The following is a 19,404-nucleotide window of genomic DNA, read 5'->3' as shown; positions in this document are numbered from 1 at the left end:
ATAAGTATTGCTACCCCTTTTATTCCCCTATCCATTTGCATGGAATATTTTTCTTCCATCGCTTTTCCTTCAGTGTGTGTCGGTCCTTTGTTTTGAGGTGGGTCTCTTGTAGGCAGCATATGTGTGGGACATGTTTTCAGCTACCCTATGTCTTTTGATTGGATTATTGAATCCATTTACATATAAAGTTATTATCAATAGGTACTTATCCATCCTTTCCCTTTGTACTCATGTTCCTCTCTTTCTCATTCTTTTTCTTTATCTACTTAAAGCAGCCCCTTTAGCATATCTTGCAGTGCTGGTTTGGTGGAGGTGGTTTTTTTAGACTTCTTTCGTCTGGGAAATTCCTTATTTCACCTTTCATTTTAATTAAGAGCCTTGTTTGCCTGAGTTGTCTTGGTTGCAGGCCTTTGTTTTTCATTGGTTGAACTATTTCTTTCCATTCCATTATGACTTGTAGTGTTTTTGTTGAGAAGTCAGCTGCTAGCCATATTGGAGCTTCCTTGTTTGTTACTTTGTGTTTCTCCCTTGTTGCCTTTAAGATTCTTTTTGTCTTTGATATTTGCCATTTTAATTATGATGTGTCTTGGAGTGGGCCTCATTGGGTTCCTCTTGAATGGGACCCTCTGTCCTTCCTGGACTTTAAACACCTATTTCTTTAAGGTCATGTAATCACACTGATTTCTTCAAAATTATATATTTTATATGGTATTTTACTGTACCTTTCTAATGTGATTTCATTAACCACTAAGACTCACCAAAATTGATGTTTCATATAAAGTTAGTTCCAAACTGTCCATTTTAATTTCAAAATACTTCTTGTGCCCATCCTCTTGTCTCTGTCCCCACTATTCACCCCCTAACCCACGCCCTCATTTCAGCTGCATCACAGCCCCCTCATTGACAACACTACCCCAAGCTCCAGTCCACACACAATAAAAATAGATTTGCAAAGCACAGAAAGTTCATCCCAATATTTTTGGTCTCTGGAGGCCATCACTGGCTGACCTGACTCCTGAGACTTCGGAGGGCAGGACATAGTGGAAGAGCCTTCAGGCTAATGTCTTTTAGTACTTCAAACCAGTTTTTATTATATGTCTGTTCAGCCTTTACTTTCAGCAGCAGGGTTGAGAGGGCCATATTATGGATTTTCACTGTAGGGGTCTATTTGCTTTGACAAGAGGTAGAATCTATCAGTTTTCTGAAAACTTGAGGCAGCTGGCACCAATTTCTGATTTATTAAGGTGACACTTTATTGCCCTGATGGATGGTGCACATGAGGCACCACCCTAGGATTAAGGATCTTACCATACCTGTCATCAAAAAAAAAAAAAAAAAAAAAGACTTCCATTTCTTACCAATAGAGCCTGAAAGTCCAGGAGAAGCAACTTGTGAGTTTGACCTGGGGACCAGGAACTTGCTTATACAGTCTGTCAATTCACCCATATTAGCTGGTATCTAGGTGCTTAGGTGCTTAGTTCCCCCCCTAAGTGCTGCGAGCCGGTTATAAAGGGCAAGCATCATATCTGCAGGTGGGGTCATATGGAGTTATGATAATAGAAGTGATCCCAGAGAGCCTTTATGATATGAAAGGCCTTAGGCACACCCTGACTGGTGTAGCTCAGTGGACTGGGTGCCAGCCTGAGAACTGAAAGATCACTGGTTTGGTTCCCAGTCAGGGCGCATGCCTGAGTCACAAGCCAGGTCCCCAGCTAGGGGTGTACAAGAGGTAACCGACAGATGTATCTCTTGCCCATTGATGTTTCTCTTCCTCTTTCTCCCTCTCTCCCCCATCTCTAAAAACAAATAAATAAAATCTTTTAAAAAAAGAAATGGAGGCCTCAGGCAGGTTTCAGGTGCCTTATCCTGAAGAGGAGAATAGGCAAGGTGAGGGGAGGACAGATGGAGAGGAGAGCAATGGAGAATGCCTTCAAAGTGCTGGGAGAAGTAATTTTCAACCCAGAATTCCATACAAGCCAAAATATTAATAAATTGGTGGGGCTGAATAAATACCTTCGGATATGAGAGGGCTCAAAAACTTTAGCTCCCATTCTCCTGGTCTTAAGAAGCCACTAAATGGCATGTTCCTGCAAAATAAGTGTTAGGCCCTGGCCAAGTGGTTCAATTAGCTGGCACATCCTCCCAATACACCAAGCTTGTGGGTTCAATCCCCTGTCAGCACATACAAGAATCAACCAATGAATACATAAATAAGTGGAACAACAAATTAGTCTCTCTCTCTCTCTCTCTCTCTCAAATAAAAATAAATAAGAGAGTTGATCAAGAATAAGTAAGGCATGTATTCATGAATCAGGTTGACTATTTTTGAATCCTTAGACTGGTGACATCCAGTTCTTAGGCCTCTGGGAAGCTCTAGAATGATCTCTTCTGGGCACCACCTCAGAGCTCCTATAATCTCTCACATGGCACCTAAGCCACTTGTCCACCCTGCCTACTGCTTCCCCAGCTCTCTTACCTTCTATGCCCCTCCCTCAGTATGTCTTCTTCCAGAAAAATGGAAAGCAGTCCATCCCCATACTCATTCCTCACCCTATCTTCATCTGGCTTCTCTCCACTTCCTACTTCTCCAATAGTGAAACTAGTGGGAAATCTAGTTTTTGCCTTACTTGAACTCCACAGCATTTAAAACCTGTTGATCACTCCAGCTTCCTTCAAACTTATGACATTTTGAAAGACTCTTCATAAGACTTTATTAATTTATTAAGTCTCTTGCCACCCTGTCTGCCCATACACCCCTTTTAAATGTAGTGACTCTACACTGCTTTTCTCTCTCCAAGTCCTCTTGATTTTTACCTGTTTTTATAAAAATCAGTCTGCCTTTTTCCAACTCATTTCCTTGCTTACCATCTTGCTCCTACACCCAAATCTATTCTTCACAGTGTAACCCAATTAACTCTAAAACAAATCTATGACACTGCCTTTCTGAAAAACCTTTCAATGGTTTATTACTTATAATACTCAGAACTCTGGAGTAAGGCCCACAGACTATCTCATCTCTCAGCCTGGAGTCTCAGAAGTCATACTACTTCAGACCTTCCATGAGGTGCGGGTTCTGCCATGTCTCTGCCCAGTCATCTTCTGCCCTTCCTTCCAGACCCCTCACAAGCCTCCCTGACTCGGTTGTGGATGAAAGAACCTCTACAAAGCGTTATTAAGAGTTTATTTGAGCTAAGTTTGAGGACATGCCCAGAAGCAAGATCTCAATGGATTAAGAGAATGCTCTGAACAATGGCAGCTTTGCAATTAATTTTATACATTTAGAATCAAGAGAAAGTATACAGAAGGTTACGTGAAATCCGTTGGTTAAAGTGGGAGAAAGCAAACAGGGTTAAATGTCTAGGATTGGACTAAAAAGCAGTATGGAGAAACACGTACTTTTGCATTGGTGAGTTCAGGATAGTTAACATCCGACATTGGGAATAGAGATGGTATGTGGGCAACATGAAAGCAATGAGGGGGCTTCCCGTGTTGACATGGTCTGTTGCCAGTGAATCTGCTTCCAAGTGGTCTGGAAAACTATTTTGACATTCCAAAAGTATGTTGTCCTGTGTGCATAAGAAGGAGGGGCAGGGCGGGTTCAGGGCAATGACCTGCCCAGCTAGGAATTTACGATCAGACCCTGCCCTGTGGTTACTTTACATCCCTGGGCTTGTCAGACCTACCAAGGGGCCCCTGAGACAGTCGGGTCTACACACTCATACATCAAACTGGACACAACCTCCAAACAGCTCCGCAGTCCAGGACAACGACCGTCACTCGTGAATCCTGCTTACTGTCCACACCTGCAGCGCGGAACTGCCACCTCTAGGACCACCAGCCGGCACCCTGCGCACAGATTCGGTACTCGTGGCCCCAATTAGTGAGTGAATGTAAAAAACAAAAGTCTTGTCTCCCAAGCCCTGCTCCCAGACAACCAGAAGCCTAGGTTTTGATTCTGTCTTAAGACTCAAAGGAGAAGCGAGAAGTGCGTGTCACTTCGTCAGCTCATTCTTGAGGAGACAGGAACTCAGCTACAGATAATTGGATGCTGACGGGACCACAAGCAGCGTATTTTTCCCAGATCGCGTCAGGCCAGCTAGCTTTACCCCTGGCGCGTACCGATGACGAAACAGCCCCACCTCTCGTTCTACCCGCCTCCAGGCGACCCGGAAGTTGTACTTGAAACCTTGCTTTCCTTATCCCACAATACCACGCGCTCTTTCTTTCCAGCTTGAGCCCGGCATAGTGAGTATGCGCTGTATGTGTCTGATTCAGGAATCTGGGTCCATCCTTGCCCGCGATTGTGTTGACCCGGACAGCGGCATCTCTCCTGAGCTGTACCGGGACTCACCGTTGCAGGGAACGGGAATCCGCATTGGGCTTAACGGCTGTCGTAGTCTGGGAGGCTGAATGGCTTAGGGATGCCGGGGCGCATGGGTTTCCGGGACGGGAGCAGCCGATGGGCGTAGATGCTTGTGTCGTGGGATTGACTCGGCCGGAACCTGGGGGTTCGGGCGCCAGCCAGGCCCTCTGCACACTGAAGCGCCGGGTCTGGGAGGGAGGACTTGGCTTGTGTATGTCCCAACCTGTTAAGAGCCTTCTTGTCGCATGAGTTTAGATGGCTCCCGCAAAGAAGGGTGGTGAGAAGAAGAAGGGCCGTTCTGCCATCAACGAGGTAGTGACCAGAGAGTACACCATCAACATCCATAAGCGCATCCATGGAGTGTGAGTACTCTACCCTCGCCCAGTCCTGCGGGTCGGAGCCTTCCGAACTCAGCCCGTCTGGATGTCACTCTTAGTTTGTCCAGGATTAAAGGTTAAGTGATCTAGAAATTAGCATTTCTTTAAAAACTCCTATCTGTATTGCGTGGACCGTATTTTCGGTCTAGGGTTTCAAATGTAATGGTCGGGGGTTAATGACGGCAAACGTGAGACTGAATAATCAGGTTTCTGGGAGAGTCCATTGGGAAAAAACGGTGATAAAATCATTCCACTCAGTGCTTGTAATTGAATTATATAAACCTGGGCAGGCGAAATGGTGAACAATGTGTATGGGGCGGGGGGGGGGGGGGGGGGGAGCAGACTTTTTAATGTCTGTCTAGACTGTATGAAAGTTAAACAATTAACAACAAGAAAAGCCCTGTCCATTCCAGAGTGTGAACATTTAAATGGGATTATTTTAGTTTTCTGATCCATACAGATATATAGTAATTAGTATTGACTGAGTTGTGGTATCAGGTGAAACCGCTAGAGACAGGAAAATAATTCTTTTTTTTCCCTTGGGATTTGTTTTTTCTTAAGATTAATAACTTACCATTTTCTGCTTATGGTGCTTATTGCTTACAATGGAGACCAAATCTTGAATACTGTTACTTGGAGTATTTTTAATAGGAAATGGTACAGGGCAAAATAGTCTTCAGGCAGCAGACCGTGGAGCAAAATTTCTTGCCCTTGACTGGGTAGTCTCTGGGACAACTAATTTTTCCACCAATTCAAATGTTCAGCGTTGTTCACATTGGGCCTGGCTGGCTGTTGAGCACTGCTCTTCCAGCCAAGGGCTGATCGAGTGTAACCCATGAGGCATCATGTTCTTTTGTCTTACCTGGGGTCTCTGAGACAGCTTCTGGGTCCAAAATCCAGCCCAGGTTTGGTGCGTTAACGTGGTTGCTTCTGAGTAACATTCCCTTCCCACCACCCCTTTGAACCAAAAAGTTCTACCTTCCTAGTTTATTTATAGGAAGTTAGACAAGTATTTAGATATAAAATTGTAAATTGAGCCAAGTGAAAAGTAACTAGGAGGAAGGGGCGTTGTTTTAAAGGTCACACTAGTAAATAGGACATTTGAAAAGTGTGCGTGTGGGCCATTGCAGATGGGCAAGTTTTTCAGGTACTTGCGCTTTGTTACAGAAGCCCTGGGTGGAGACCTACCTGGTACTAAACCGTTTGGTCATTTCCCAGTCCTCTTGATTGGTGGCAATTGACAATTTCTTGTTCATTCTACTGTAGAAATTCTTCATTTGTTTTACTTTCAAAGATTCCAGTCTTGTATTTTTTTTTTTCTTCCTCTCTAGCTGCTCATTTTCCATCTATTTTGTTGGTTCTTTTCACAACCCATCCTCTTAATGTCGAGTCCCAGGACTCGATTCCTCTTTTCTACTATACTTGGGTGCTTAAATAGACATTCAGGCTTTACATGGCCCCAAAACGAATTCCTGGTATCTATCTCCAACCCTAACCTTCCCATTGCTCCACTGACCTTCCCTAGTTCAGTTACTGGTAAGGGAGCATGTCCTACTGGTGCTGCCTTTCACCATCTGACCCATTGCACTGGTCCCTCCACCATTCGCTGTCACTCCAGTGGTTATAATTTGCAGATCCCTTATCCTGGTTCCCCTGCTCCCCCAAAACCTAGTGTATCCTCAAACCCTCCATTGGCTTCCTGTCTTACTCAGATTGGAATCCAAAGTACTTGCTGATTCCAAATGAACTGGCCTCTTATTTTCTTAATTGTAACAGACATGTATCTGATTCAGGGTAGCTGTTTGGTTTTATTCTTACTCCCCCCTCCTCCTTTGCTTTTATCACACATACCTAAATGGCTGACCTCATCATGCTTGGGCTCTTGACTCCACTATCTCTTTGGCCATCTTATTCAAACCTGCAATCCCTTTCCCTAATGCCCCCTACCTCTTTTCCTTGGTTTATTTTTCTGTCAGACTTGACACCATCTGGTATACTCCAGAAGTGTCATTTACATAATCTGAAAGATGGAGGATTTTCTTATACTACCGATATTATTCCTAGCACCTTTTATTTCTAGATGATTAAGTATTTAAATGAGTGGTGTGAGCTTGCTTACTTACTGGATATAACTAGGAGACTGTTGAGAGTAGAGCAGGGAGCGGAGGGGACATGATAAGAAAGAAGAGGTCATGTGGGAATGGGTGGAGAGTCAGGTCTTTTCTGGGTCATGGGACGTTGAAGTTTTCAGAGCTGAATTAAGTCACTCTTCATTCTCCATTTGTTATTTTTATTGGATTCCGTGAAGTTTGCTTCATCTAACAAGTATGGGGCACCTATTACATGCCAGGAGTTGTGTCATGGGTTACAGAGTTGGATCATTGGCAGGGCCCCTCCTGACGTTCGTATTTTGAGGTGTTGGGACACTTCTTTAGACTGCTCTCTGTTCCCCTTGGAATGGCCTTTACTTGTCCAAAAGTATGGACATTTCCACCTGTAGTAAAGTTTCACTTTTTCACTTTTTTTATTTAAGTGAAGGCACGAAACCAAATGGATTTGTGTCATTGTTTAAACTGCACATTTATAGTACCTGGCTCAGCTGGAACCAACAGGAGCTAATGATGGTATCTGACACATGCCAAGAGCTCCTTAGAATTAACTCTTGTCCTCATCATCCTTTGTGAGAGGAATCTGTACATTTCAGGTCTCTGTTCTTTGAGCCACAGGCTAAGTAAACGAACTTTTAATTAGAGTTGAATGGTCTCCAAAAACATGCTGTGTCTTAGGATGTGACAGATCTAATTTATGAGGGGGGAACGCCCCCTGAAAAAAATTCCCATAATTATCTTCTGGAGAACAGGCCCCTTGTTCTAGGTGAGTGTTCTAGGAACCAACCTGAATAAGTGTACCAGCTGCTGTTGTTGGGAGTGGCTGTATTCTGCCTCAGTGATTTGGGGGGCGGGGGAAGACTCTTTCAAAGGGTTTGCCCATTTCATGATGGGTGATCTACAAGTGCACCTGCCCGCACTGCAGTGAGTGTTCAACAGTTTTTGACCAAAAATGGCGTACTCCCATACCCCACACGATCGCTCTACCTAAGTGACTTTTTTGTTCATTTTTCCCATGGATGAAAAAAGTTATCAAAGGGAAAGGCTTTGCTGATGTGGAAGAGGTGAAAGGAAAAAAACACAGAAGTAAAAGGTATCAAAATTGATGAGTTCAAACACTGTTTTGAGAAGTGGATAAAAACTGTCTTGATTGGTGTATTGCATCAAATGGAGAGTACTTTGAAGGTGACTGAGGTTTAAACATACAAGATACATCATTTTTTGTAAGTTCAGGTTTTTTTACATCCCCCCTCATACTTTGATCTGGGGGTGCTTACCATATTTTGTTCAGTGTTGTATGCTTTATGTTCAAGCATATTCTGAAGTCATTCTTTGATTATATTCTCTTTGATAGGTGGTATTATTAGAGGTTAGGGTTGCTTTTGTTGATCAGGAAAGGATTGGCCAATGCGTGTATTAATGTTACATAAGGACCATATGTAGAGCCCTTATCCTGTATCATTGAAAGTGGGTCGTGTGTTTCTGTGTCCCAAATATGCTAGTTGCTGGGCATTAACACCACCTGAAGAAGGGATTGTCCTGCCTTGCTCAAGTTTGGTGTAGGTTTCTTTTATGAAAATGGGACATAATATATATTTCACTTAATTTTGTACTCGCCTTTAATTCATTTACTTACTTATGTTTGAATCTTAAGGGGCTTCAAGAAGCGTGCCCCTCGGGCACTCAAAGAGATCCGGAAATTTGCCATGAAGGAGATGGGAACTCCAGATGTGCGCATTGACACCAGGCTCAACAAAGCTGTCTGGGCCAAAGGAATAAGGTGCCAACGTGTTATCTGTGTTAAAAGATGAACCTTTAAAATTCCACCAGTTCACTCTGCACATTCTATATAAGTTCTATAAATAACTAATGCATATTTTCAACACTATAAAATAGTGTGAAAGTAATTCAAAGGGTAGGGTAGCATTTGCAGAGAAGCCCTTTGACATGGTATTTTTAATGAGACCCAAATGATGATGAAGCCAGCAATGTGAGGGTCAGGTGGGAGCAGTGCACAAAGAAAACAAATCTGGTGAGGTCAAGTAAGTGACTTGAAGAACAGTGAGCAAGACTGGAGAACTTAGGTGGGGGCAGATCATTAGGGATCTTGTAGGTCATGGCAAATAGTTCGTATTTATCTCTAGAAACCATTGGAGCACTTTTTTTAACTACAGGCAATTTTACCTACCATCCCCCAGGCACATTTTTGGTTGTCACTACAGGCCAAGGATTCCGGTAAACATTCTAGAATGTACAACATAGCCCTCCACAACAAAGAATTATCTAGCCCAAATGTCAGTAGTGCCAAGGTTGAGAAACTCTGCTTTTAAAGCAGGAGAGTAGTTTTTCTGTGAAGGACAATGTAAGGTGCCAGCATGGAAGTAAGGGCAGTGGCACTAGCGTGGGCTTGGTAATTACATGAGACTGGAGTAGGGCAGAGTGTAGCATCTGGGTGGTATTTCAGTGTTGATGTTGGATGGGATGGCAGAGGACCTGTAATTCAGCCCTGGAGTAGACCAGCATTTCAGGTACTGGCAGAAATGTATATAATAAAGGAGCCACCAATGATGGCTCATTTGAGGTAAGGGAGGAGTGGTATCGTTGACATCAAGAAGAGTTCCAAGTTTCAGGACACTTCACCTCCTCAGACCAGTAAAAGGGGACAGGACAAGCCACTGTGATGCAGAGAGTAAAGAACATTTAATAGTTTTTTGTGTTTAAGATAGCCTGCAGAATTTAGTGTTCTCCAAATTGAATTTTTAGACCAAGACCATAACCACAATTTCTGTGGTGGTAATAGAGGGAAGACACCTGGCTGGTTAGGCCCACATTTCTTCATAGGTTGAATGTCGGTGACTGCCTCCAAAGACAGGTACATACCCTGAGACGACAGTTTTCTCTAGTTGGTAAGATTAGAACAAAAGGTGATACATTAGAAGCAAGTTACAGAGTAATTGGCTTTACCAGCATGTTTGTATTTTGTTACTAGGAATGTCCCATACCGTATCCGGGTGCGGTTGTCCAGAAAACGAAATGAGGATGAAGATTCACCAAACAAGCTCTATACGTTGGTCACCTATGTACCTGTCACCACTTTCAAAAGTAAGTTTTACTTTATTCTACAAAGCTGTTTAGACAAGAAAAACAATGTAATGTGTGGGTATAGAAGGTGACTGTCTCTTCTTTTGCAGATCTACAAACAGTTAATGTGGATGAGAACTAACTGCTGATTGTCAAATAAAAGTTACAAAACTGCATTTGAGGTTTGGTTTCCTGTTTCTAGTGGCAATGTAATATGTTTGTATATCTTAAAGTACCTGCCAATTAAAGAGTCATTTGGAAAGCTTTTCCTTTGTACTGTGCCTGTGTCCCTTCTTCCCAGCCCATGGACTTTCTGAATATTTGGACAGGTCCTAAGCAAGTTTTTAAAGGTAATTTTGAGGTGTAGGCTGGATTTAGAATGATTGTTTAGGTAGTTAGGGTATTGGAGGTATAATAGTGCTTTTACAAGCATGTTTCATTCTAAGATAACCTTTTTCCAGATATTAGCCACTTTTCATTTTAACTTAACAATTGATAGTATCTTTGATTTATTTATACTTGGTAATATGTGTTTAAAAAGTTTCTGCCTATATCTGTAGTGAGTATAATTGTTAAGAAGTATTGAATTCTTCCAAAATAATTGCCATTTTGATGGGGTAACCAAGTTATGTTTAATTTATATGTACAGTTAATATTTTAGCTCACCCCAATGGCCTCGAGGTATTTTTAGTCTGGGTTTACGTGGGGCTCAGAGGTAAAACTTAGACAATGCAAATCTGAATTCAGCCTGAAAGCACAGTGTTGCCGGGGCCTATATTTCATTAGTATTTACACTACTCTAAAGAGGTCATTTCTGAAGTCCTGTTGGTGATGGTAGTAGTCAGCCAAGGTAGGGTTGAAAATCCTAGCGGGGTTGTCCAACCTTTTGGTATTTCTGGGCCACACTGGAAGAAGAGTTGTCTTGGGCTACACATTGAATACATTGCGACACATAACAACAAAAGAAAGTATGTTTTAAGTAAATTTACAATTTTGTGGTGGGCTGCAGGTTGGACACCCCTGCACCTACAGTATTGCACTATTCACCAAGAATACAAGGTTTGAGGGGGAGGGACATCTCCAGCTTATCTGTTCATTGACACAACCGAGACCTTAGACACTCAGATAAGTGTAAGGCATAAACAAAGGACAGAGTCAATATAAAAGTTTCTTATTAAAAAATCTGGAGGCCAGTTTGAAAGTATATACACATTTTTGCAAGGACAAGTGAATACAATCAAATATATTAAAATGGTTTCAATTACCAGCATTGAAACAAAATTTGTGCAAAAAAAAGCCAAATGCAGTTGCAGAGACAGTAGATCTCAGATCTTGAAAGTGAACTTGATTCTAGACCTCCCAATATCCAAGTGAAAAATAAGAGCTTGGGCATTTGTCTCTGGGTTATTAGCATGATACATTAGACTTTGTGTTCTGAAGATGAAATCATCACAGCAGAACTGCCCATTTCAGCAAATCTCATAAAAGTGGTAATTCTCTTGAATTAATAGAAGTGTTTGAGGGTTGCACTGGTTACCCTGGCCACAGCTGGGGCTGTCAGGTTACCTGGATACCCAGGCTTATGGGATATACTCTGAAATCTGAATCTGTGAGCTGACAACCCACGAAACTTGCTTTGTGGTGGCAGACTCATCTCCTCAACAAACTGTTGTCTTGCTTGAGTTCAGGCTGTGATTGGCTGCTCATTTCAAAAGCTTTGAGACTGTACTGATTGATCTTGGCATTTACCAGTTTGGATTTAATGTCCAGTGGCTTTTCAAAAAAGTTCACTAATGACTGCTCAGTCAAAAGTGAAGCTAAAATATGCTCAAGAGAGACCGTCCAGTCTCCTTCTGCCTCTTCAGGAAATGTCTGGGCATCCTTGGAAGCTGTCCCAGGGTCAGTGTCCACAAACACAGAGTCCTGCTCCAGAGAAGGAGCTGAAGCCCGTGGCTCCTCTCCACTGTCCTGGGAGCAGCTTCCAGAGCTGCTGCCTCGATGCCCCACTTCCCCAATCTGAAGCAGTAGAGTAGTTACTGTGGCAATGGCTTGGTACAAACTGTTTTCTTCTGGATCTTCCCGAAACATACTGTACAGAGTTTTACAGAACTGGATAAATTCTCTCTGGGGGGGGGGGGGGGGGGGGGAGAAACATATGTTACATAGAATATAGAATAGTGCAGCATAACCAGGAAAGAAGTATACTTTAAAAAAAAAAAGTACCTAGGGAAACTACATGGTACTTTTTGAAGCAGGATATGAGAAAGTAGTCTCTGCCCTTCGACTCCATAGAATTTCAGTACACTTAGACGTATGCTATCTGTCTATACAGCAACTGTTTTGGGTTGCCCAAAAAGTCCGTTTAGTTTTTTCCATAATGACACAGTTATTCATTTTTTCACAAATAACTATAGATTTGGATATTTTGAGTATGTCGGCTATTTCCCACATTGTATAACGTTGATTGTTCTCAATGTATCAATTTGATCACTATCAACTTCAACTGGTCTGCCCAGCAAGATGGTCCACTGGATGCTGGATGATGGTCCAATGATGGTCCACTGGAGCAGCATCCAGCAAGAAATCCCCAGCACTAAATTTCACAAACCACTTAACATGTTTGATCAGTCACAGCACATTCTCCATATGCTGCACAAATCTTTCATTGCATTTCAGTTGATTTTTTATCTTTCTTGAAATAATAAAGCATAATATGCCTAAAATGTGTATTCCATCTTCAATGTTAAAATGGCTACACAAAACCTCACCAATTTTGACAAGTTTTTTTCCTAATGTAAGCTGACACAACAGCTGTCACAATACTGAACAAAATTGTTCTGAATGAAGTTAAAGACAACTAAGCCCTACCAAAGCCATCTTACAGAAAAAAACTTGCCTATCCCAATATAAAGATGTGTGTGTACATTCTTTTAACCCAGCAAGTCAACTTCAAGCAATGCATCCAAAAGCTATGCAGAGATTTGTTTACAGGGATGTTTAAATTATAGAAAAGAAGTTGGAAACAGCTTAAATATGACTAAAATAATGGCTTGTTATCTGGTTAAACTACCATACAACAACTAAAGGTTGTAAAATGAAGGACAGTGATGATTGATGCTTCTGAAATGTACACGCTCATGCCCAAATTGAGATTTTTGTAATGTGATAAGAGATGCTTCATGTAAGATTTAGCTACACAATTCTAGGAATAAGACAATGGTTGGTAACTGCTAATTAAATATTTAATCATTTGAGAGAAATACCTGTGATTGTTTTGAAGTAAACGAAAGCCAAGTATTGATGCTGCTCATTTTTGTTTGTAGTAAAAAAGTTGATATGCTATATTAGAATGGTAAGTAATGGCTGGTGGCGCTGGGTGATATGATTTAACTAGTTGGTGGGGTTTTTTTGTTTTTTGAGGTATGACTGACCTCAGTATTGAGCTGTAACTGACTTTATGAAGTAGAGGGAAAATGTCAAAGGAACTCTACAACAGAGTAAAGCAATACTTGTCAAATATGTCAGGACATAGGAATCCCAAAAGACGCGTCAGAGGTCAAAACAAGAAACTGCATGCTAAATTCCCTTCGTGAAGGCTCACAGCACATTTTAGCACCAAAAAGACTTAGGTCCTGTAATAAAGGACTGTGAAATAGGTTACCACTATCACATGGTGCTTGAATGTGACACAGAAACCTTCTGGAGACTACACAAAGGCCTTAGGAGACTTAAAAGTACAGTCACGTAATCAATGCTTTTCAAGTCCCTAGAAAGTACTAATTTCAAGGGAAGAAAGCTATGGTATATCCACAGTGCCACTCTAGAGAGTAAATCATCACATCCTGGGTAAATGAATTTGATACAAAAACTCCAATGACAAAGCAGCCTTCTGTTTTGAAAAGCTCTGAACACCTAAATGGATCACATTTTTAAATATTTCCCCAAAAGTTACAAGATCCTTTGATGATGGTTTAGGAGGTAAAAGGGCCCCAGCTAAATTATCAAACTTCTAAACAAATCATTTGGCAAGACAGTTATTTCTTCACACAGAATAAAGTCCATACCTGACTCATTTGGGGCAATTCAGTCTCAGTTTTATCTTTTTCTTTGGCTAAATCCTTAATCATCTGCTTTAGCTGTTTCTGATAATCAGTTGTATCACCTGAGACAAAGGAAACACTATGTTTTAGTCTAAAGTACAATAAAAGCAAAAATACATAGAACGGGGTAGTGCAGGATGGAGGAATTCCTAAGGAGCATAGATGACATGGGAGGGATCATGAATGGAGTATGGCAGGCTAGGTGGCATCTCTTGCTACATGAGAAATAAACATGGTAGGGTTGGATGGCTGTCACCAGTACACCAGAACTCAAGGTTTCTGGCCTTTGAAAGCAGAGGGCCCAGTGTTCATTCTCAGGAGGGAGGAGGGTGTGAGTCAAAGAGCTGCAGTCTTGCTCCTGAAAACAGCAGTGGTGTGCCTTACTGAAGGTAGCAATGAAGAGAGATACATGCCGTTTGATTTCCCAAAAACCAGGGGTCTTGATGTCGACAACAGAGGATTCTTTAATGGTGACTGGCTGTCTCGATCATTTTCAGTGAGTGCTAAAAAAAGATTAAATTGAACAAATTATGTTATCTTGACCAAAACCAGAGCTTTTTAGATAAACTAAAGGCTAAGTAAGCCAGCAACCCCCAACCTGTGGGAAGCAGACTGCAGGCAGGGTCTGTGAACCCAGGTATATGGAAAGCACTAGTCTGGATATACAGAGTAAAGAAAACATCTTCCAAAGTAGTACCCTTTTCTGGATATATGTATATACTGTTGTAATTAATGATACACCAATTCACAAGACCTGGCCTAGAAAAATGTATGTAATCTACTTTGTTTAAATACGTGTATGTGTATAATATAATATACACATAAACAAACACCAACTCTTTGGATGGGATTATAGGTAATTGTTCTAAACTTTTCATGTTATTTTTCTATAATCACACTGTGCTATATTACATACTGTCTAACAAAAACTGGGAAAAGCTTTACTGAAGTCAAAGCATTTTATTACAACTTTTGAAATGCACAAAAATACAATTATATCAGAACCCTAATACCCTACTGGTGGAAATACAAAATGTTATAGCCCTTTTGGAAAATAACCTGACAGCTCCTCAAAAAAGTTAAACAAATTACTATTCAACCCAGAAACTTTACTAGGTATATACCAAAAGAAAATGAAAATATGTCAACTCAAAAACTTGTACACAAATGCATGCAGCAATACTGTTCCAGAGCCAAGAAGCTGGAAACAAACCCAACTGTTCATCAGTTGGTGAGCAGACAAATTATGGCATGCCCATCAATTGGGATATCAAATTCAGCCATAAAAAGGAATGCAACACTGACAGATGCTACAGCATGGATGAATCTTGAAACCATACTAAGTGAAAGCAGCCAAAAAACAGCACACATATTACATGATTCCCTTTAAACAGAATATCCGGATGAGGCAAATCTATAGACAGAAAGCAGGGGGAAATAGGTAGATGGGGAGGGGGGCAATGCTAAAAGTTATGGGCTTTCTTTTTAGGATGATGAAACGGTTCTAAAATCGTGGTGATGGTTGCTTAACAATACACTGAAAGTTATTGGATTGTACATTGTATATGAATTAATTGTGTAGGATGAGAATTCTAGATCAATAAAACTTAAAACAGCCCTGACTGGTATGGGGCAGTGGGCAGGGCATCACCAGGGTTGCTGGTTTGATTCCAGGTGAGGGCACATTCCTGGACTGCAGGCCAGGTCCCTGAATGGGGGCATGCGAGAGGCAACAGATCAATGTTTCTCACATTGATGTTCCCTCTCTTTCTCCCTTCCTTCCCACTCTCTAAAAATAAATAAATAAAGCTCACAAAAATAATTATAAAGCGGATTACAGACAAAAAGATCCTCATTTTAAAAAGGGCTGAAGCTTACTAGTAAGCCATTGACGGAGAGTAACACAAAGGCAAAATTCAGTTGTGACTGAACAAATAACGCACAAGATGGCACCAAAGCCTTGGTAAGCTACGCTCTTTTCTTGGAAGGTAGGTTTCATTTTTTTCTGTAACAAAGATACTGAGTCATTCTTTTTCCCAACTTTGTCCAAAACAAATTCTACAAAGTGGCAGGTTTGAGAGGCCACTCAGAAACTGAGTAAGAGGAAAATTACAAACACTGGATGGTACTTGGGGCAGTCATGGAAGTGGATTTCCTAGAGATGTCAATAGGACACTGGATCTCTGTCCTCAAAGAACTTGGTGTGTCAGAAGAAACATGCCCACAAGTCATTCTAACAGAAGAACCAATACACACATGTCACGGGAGCATAGAGCAGAACAATTAATCCAAGTGGTGGGTGAGTGTCCAGAAAGGAGGTGGATAAAAGATCAATAGTGACAAGGAACTGGAAAGACCAACCAACCACAAAGCAATGCTTTCCATCCTCTTTCCAATCCTGGCACACAGAAAACAGCACGACTGGGGCTGGACACCCGGGAACCCTAGGGGAACCTTGGAGTTCACTGAAGAAAACTCATCTATCTATGATCAGAAACAGGACACAACGCATTTGGGAAAATAGTAAACACTGAATTTACACAGTCTTTAAGTGTACTTTTAGCCTTTCAAAACGAGCTATTTGAACTAACTTTTATAAATGTAACCTTATTTTTATATTCATACATATATCTCAAATTCAAGACTAAATAAGAAAACATTTCTATTAAAGTTTTCATTATATCTCACTTCAAGGACTTGCACGAGTTAAAATCTGATGAGTGATTTACTTTGGTTACCTGAAACTCCCTTATCTCTTACATATACTGCTTTCAGCACAATTTAACCTTTGGATACAATTAAGATACTACAATCATTAAAATAATACCATTCTCCATCATATTTCCTTTTAAAAGCAATATAGCGTCTTCCTATCCCTCCACAGTGGTTGGAAAAAACAATCAAATTACAGGACTTGCATTTGGATTAAGAATTCCGATATAACTCAGTCACTGATAGGAAAATCAACTAAAGTATCCAACTTGTGTCTCAGATATCTACTGTAAAAAAAATCCCTTGAGATATAGTAAGTACTAGATGCTGGGATCGTAAGTCCAATTTCTTAATGGCTTCCTGACAATTTGGGTAATACCAGGGATCTTTGGCACCTCGCTTTCTTCTTTTAAAAAGTTCAATGCAATCTTTAGTTTCACAAAAGGTTTTTAAGGAGGTTTGTATTCTGTAGTTTTCACTTTTGGTGGCATTTTCAGGTCTTGATCCTAATCTGAAGAACAGACTTTTTTGAACAGTCTGTTCAAAGATGAACTAACTTTAAAGAACAGTTCATCTAGCCTAAGCTGCCCAGCACCAAATCAGTTTGCCTGGTATCACTTCTGACTTGGTTGGTATCAGTACCGCCTAAGTTGTTAGACTAGAATGGGAACTGTTATTTCTGTATCCTGAGTTGACCTTGGCAGGTTTCCTTAGTAGGTCATCTGTTTTCAAAATCGTTTTCTTCAATTGAATCTTCACACTGTTTCCATTTCTCTGAAGGAAGTTCTTGATCCTGGGTGGACACATCATTTAGCTCACCTGTTTGCACTTCACTTGGTGGGTCATTCCCAGTAAATTGGTCCTTAGAGCAGCGCAGGGATTTTTAGTTTTCTTGGTTGCCAGTAGATATTTTGACATATTGGCACATTCCCAAAAGCTGGAGATTTTAGTTTATCTCCAGTATTGTTTCTCAGTATAGCCATAAGAAAAGGCCGACCAAAGAGAATCAATATGGTGGATATAACCTGAGTCCCAAACTGTACTCTTAGGCAAACATTAGTCATTATGTGCTCTGTATCTTGGTCCTGTTGATGTTAATTTCAAACACATAACATCCCATTCCGCAATACTGCTAAGGTTTTCATCCAGAGTGAACATTCCATGAAATCTGTGATTGTATATATATCAGTACCTATCATCCCATCTGCAGGTACTCTTGACAAAGCAATGTCAAGCAAAGATCTTGTGTATTTCTAACTGTACTGTATAGGTTTAGAAAGTGGATCCATTCTAAGTAAATGAACTTACACTTCCAAAGTATTCTTTCATTGTGCGCAATGGAAAAAAATAAATTTTGTCAAGTAACAAAATGGACTGAATGGTACTGAAATCTTAGCATGCTCAGGACTTTTTAGTAGCATTAGTTTTCATACTACTAATATTGAAATGGTTACATAAAATTCCTGATTAGGACTTTGAAATAATGACCTTTGCAAAACAGACTGTCATTATCACACGAAAGTGGAGGCAAACGGCATTTTTCTTAACTTGATGGAAACTCCTTTCTTGTCATTTTAGAAAATTTGAATGGTTTAAATATTCTTAAAGTATGTGGCCATTCTGCACATTAAACAGCCTCTCCCTTCCCGACAAAAGTGATATTGAAAATTTTTTGGCTACTATAACTAGATTTTGAATCCAATCCTTTTTTCCATATCAAGTATTTCAAAATAAAGCTTCTCTTCAATAAAACACAGGTCTTACTATATTAGCCTATAATTATGTTTCAGGATCCATATAATAACACTATCACTAATGAAGCATTTATAACCTTGTTCTTTTCTAAGTTAAATTTTTGCTTTGAATCCATACTTTATCAATACACGTTAGTATGTTTTCATGCATTCTTTCAATTTTCAGTTAAGTTCATTCACGTTCTCAACATTTTAAGTCTTTTTTAAATAACTGTCTTTAAGCAAATTGCAAATTGGAATTACCCATAAGATTTTCCCTTTTAACTCAGCTTCTTAACTAAACTCTTCCTTTGGATAGCAAATGTATTTTGGTATGCATAAAACCTCAGGAAGAAATTTCTACTTCTTCACATAAAGCTAAACACAGAGATGAGCCACTCGAATTTTATTAGATTCAACATTTGAAGATCCATTTGATGTGTATCCAGACCACTAGGGAAACATTTTGGAGAGCTAGTCTGCCAGGAGAAACTTGTGATGTCAGCTCTGCTCTTAGTATACCATCTTACATAAAGCCTCTAACACCTCACCACTTTGTGTTTATTTACCATTGCCAATGTACCATTCTCAGTAGCTTCTTTTGATGCTTCTTGATGCCAAAGCTAATGTTCTTCCAGAAAACTGTCTTCTGGAAGTCCAGTTAGTGTAACTGTCTAAGTAAAATGACCAATACCTGTACATTTATCAATCTGCTATAAAAACTCCTGATTTAGTAATCTTCAGGCATACTGTTCATCCCTATGTCACCTGATGTGGTATCAAATCATATGAAGTATTTCTTTTCCATTTCCTTTGCTAAATAGTGTTGCAGTCACCACGGAGCCAATAAAAGTAAGCACTTCCGGAACAGTGAAGACCAGCCCTAGGCCTTGTTTCCTGGATAACTTCATAAAAGCACTGGATAACTTC

At 40.6% G+C, this 19,404-nt stretch overlaps 2 protein-coding genes and 1 pseudogene across 4 annotated transcripts in view; 1 reads left to right on the top strand and 2 right to left on the bottom strand.

Moving 5' to 3' along the window:
• The first annotated feature begins 4,172 nt into the window (after window positions 1–4,172).
• LOC129074262 (60S ribosomal protein L31) lies at window positions 4,173–10,178 on the top strand. 2 transcript variants are annotated; one of them, XM_054578029.1, is made up of 5 exons: window positions 4,173–4,245; window positions 4,619–4,725; window positions 8,503–8,628; window positions 9,838–9,950; window positions 10,040–10,170. In XM_054578029.1, exons 2-5 carry the CDS (start codon window positions 4,619–4,621, stop codon window positions 10,069–10,071), a joined length of 378 nt encoding a protein of 125 aa, XP_054434004.1. In that variant the 5' UTR covers window positions 4,173–4,245; the 3' UTR covers window positions 10,072–10,170. The 2 variants fall into 2 exon arrangements, with proteins under 2 accessions (XP_054434004.1, XP_054434003.1); XM_054578028.1 differs by having other exon boundaries at window positions 4,195–4,258; window positions 10,040–10,178.
• A 767-nt stretch (window positions 10,179–10,945) lies between these two features.
• TBC1D8 (TBC1 domain family member 8) overlaps window positions 10,946–19,404 on the bottom strand; it is a 143,865-nt gene continuing 135,406 nt past the window's right edge. For both annotated transcript variants that reach the window (XM_054578026.1, XM_054578027.1), the window contains 3 exons: window positions 14,443–14,532; window positions 13,994–14,091; window positions 10,946–12,053 (listed from right to left, as the gene is read on the bottom strand). In XM_054578026.1, coding sequence (XP_054434001.1) covers window positions 11,580–12,053; window positions 13,994–14,091; window positions 14,443–14,532 — 662 coding nt within the window. In that variant the 3' untranslated portion in view covers window positions 10,946–11,579. The remainder of the gene's footprint in view (window positions 12,054–13,993; window positions 14,092–14,442; window positions 14,533–19,404) is intronic.
• On the bottom strand, window positions 16,752–18,239 carry LOC129074261 (ubiquitin carboxyl-terminal hydrolase 15-like; annotated as a pseudogene).

The sequence above is a fragment of the Pteronotus mesoamericanus genome, unplaced genomic scaffold (genome assembly GCF_021234165.1).
Source record: "Pteronotus mesoamericanus isolate MK-2021 breed Mesoamerican mustached bat unplaced genomic scaffold, CSHL_Meso_final contig_48, whole genome shotgun sequence".
NCBI classification, from domain to species: domain Eukaryota; kingdom Metazoa; phylum Chordata; class Mammalia; order Chiroptera; family Mormoopidae; genus Pteronotus; species Pteronotus mesoamericanus.
The sequence above is the reverse complement of the archived record's forward strand: the minus strand, read 5'-3'. Positions and strand labels throughout refer to the sequence as shown.

What these genes read in the sequence shown, in the direction of transcription:
- LOC129074262 (XM_054578028.1), top strand. Translation starts at nt 4,619, where the DNA reads ATGGCTCCCGCAAAGAAGGGTGGTGAGAAGAAGAAGGGCCGTTCTGCC. An exon ending in GTCTGGGCCAAAGGAATAAG is followed by an intron (nt 8,629 to 9,837) that starts GTGCCAACGTGT and finishes TTTTGTTACTAG; the next exon opens with GAATGTCCCATACCGTATCC. An exon ending in ACCTGTCACCACTTTCAAAA is followed by an intron (nt 9,951 to 10,039) that starts GTAAGTTTTACT and finishes CTTCTTTTGCAG; the next exon opens with ATCTACAAACAGTTAATGTG.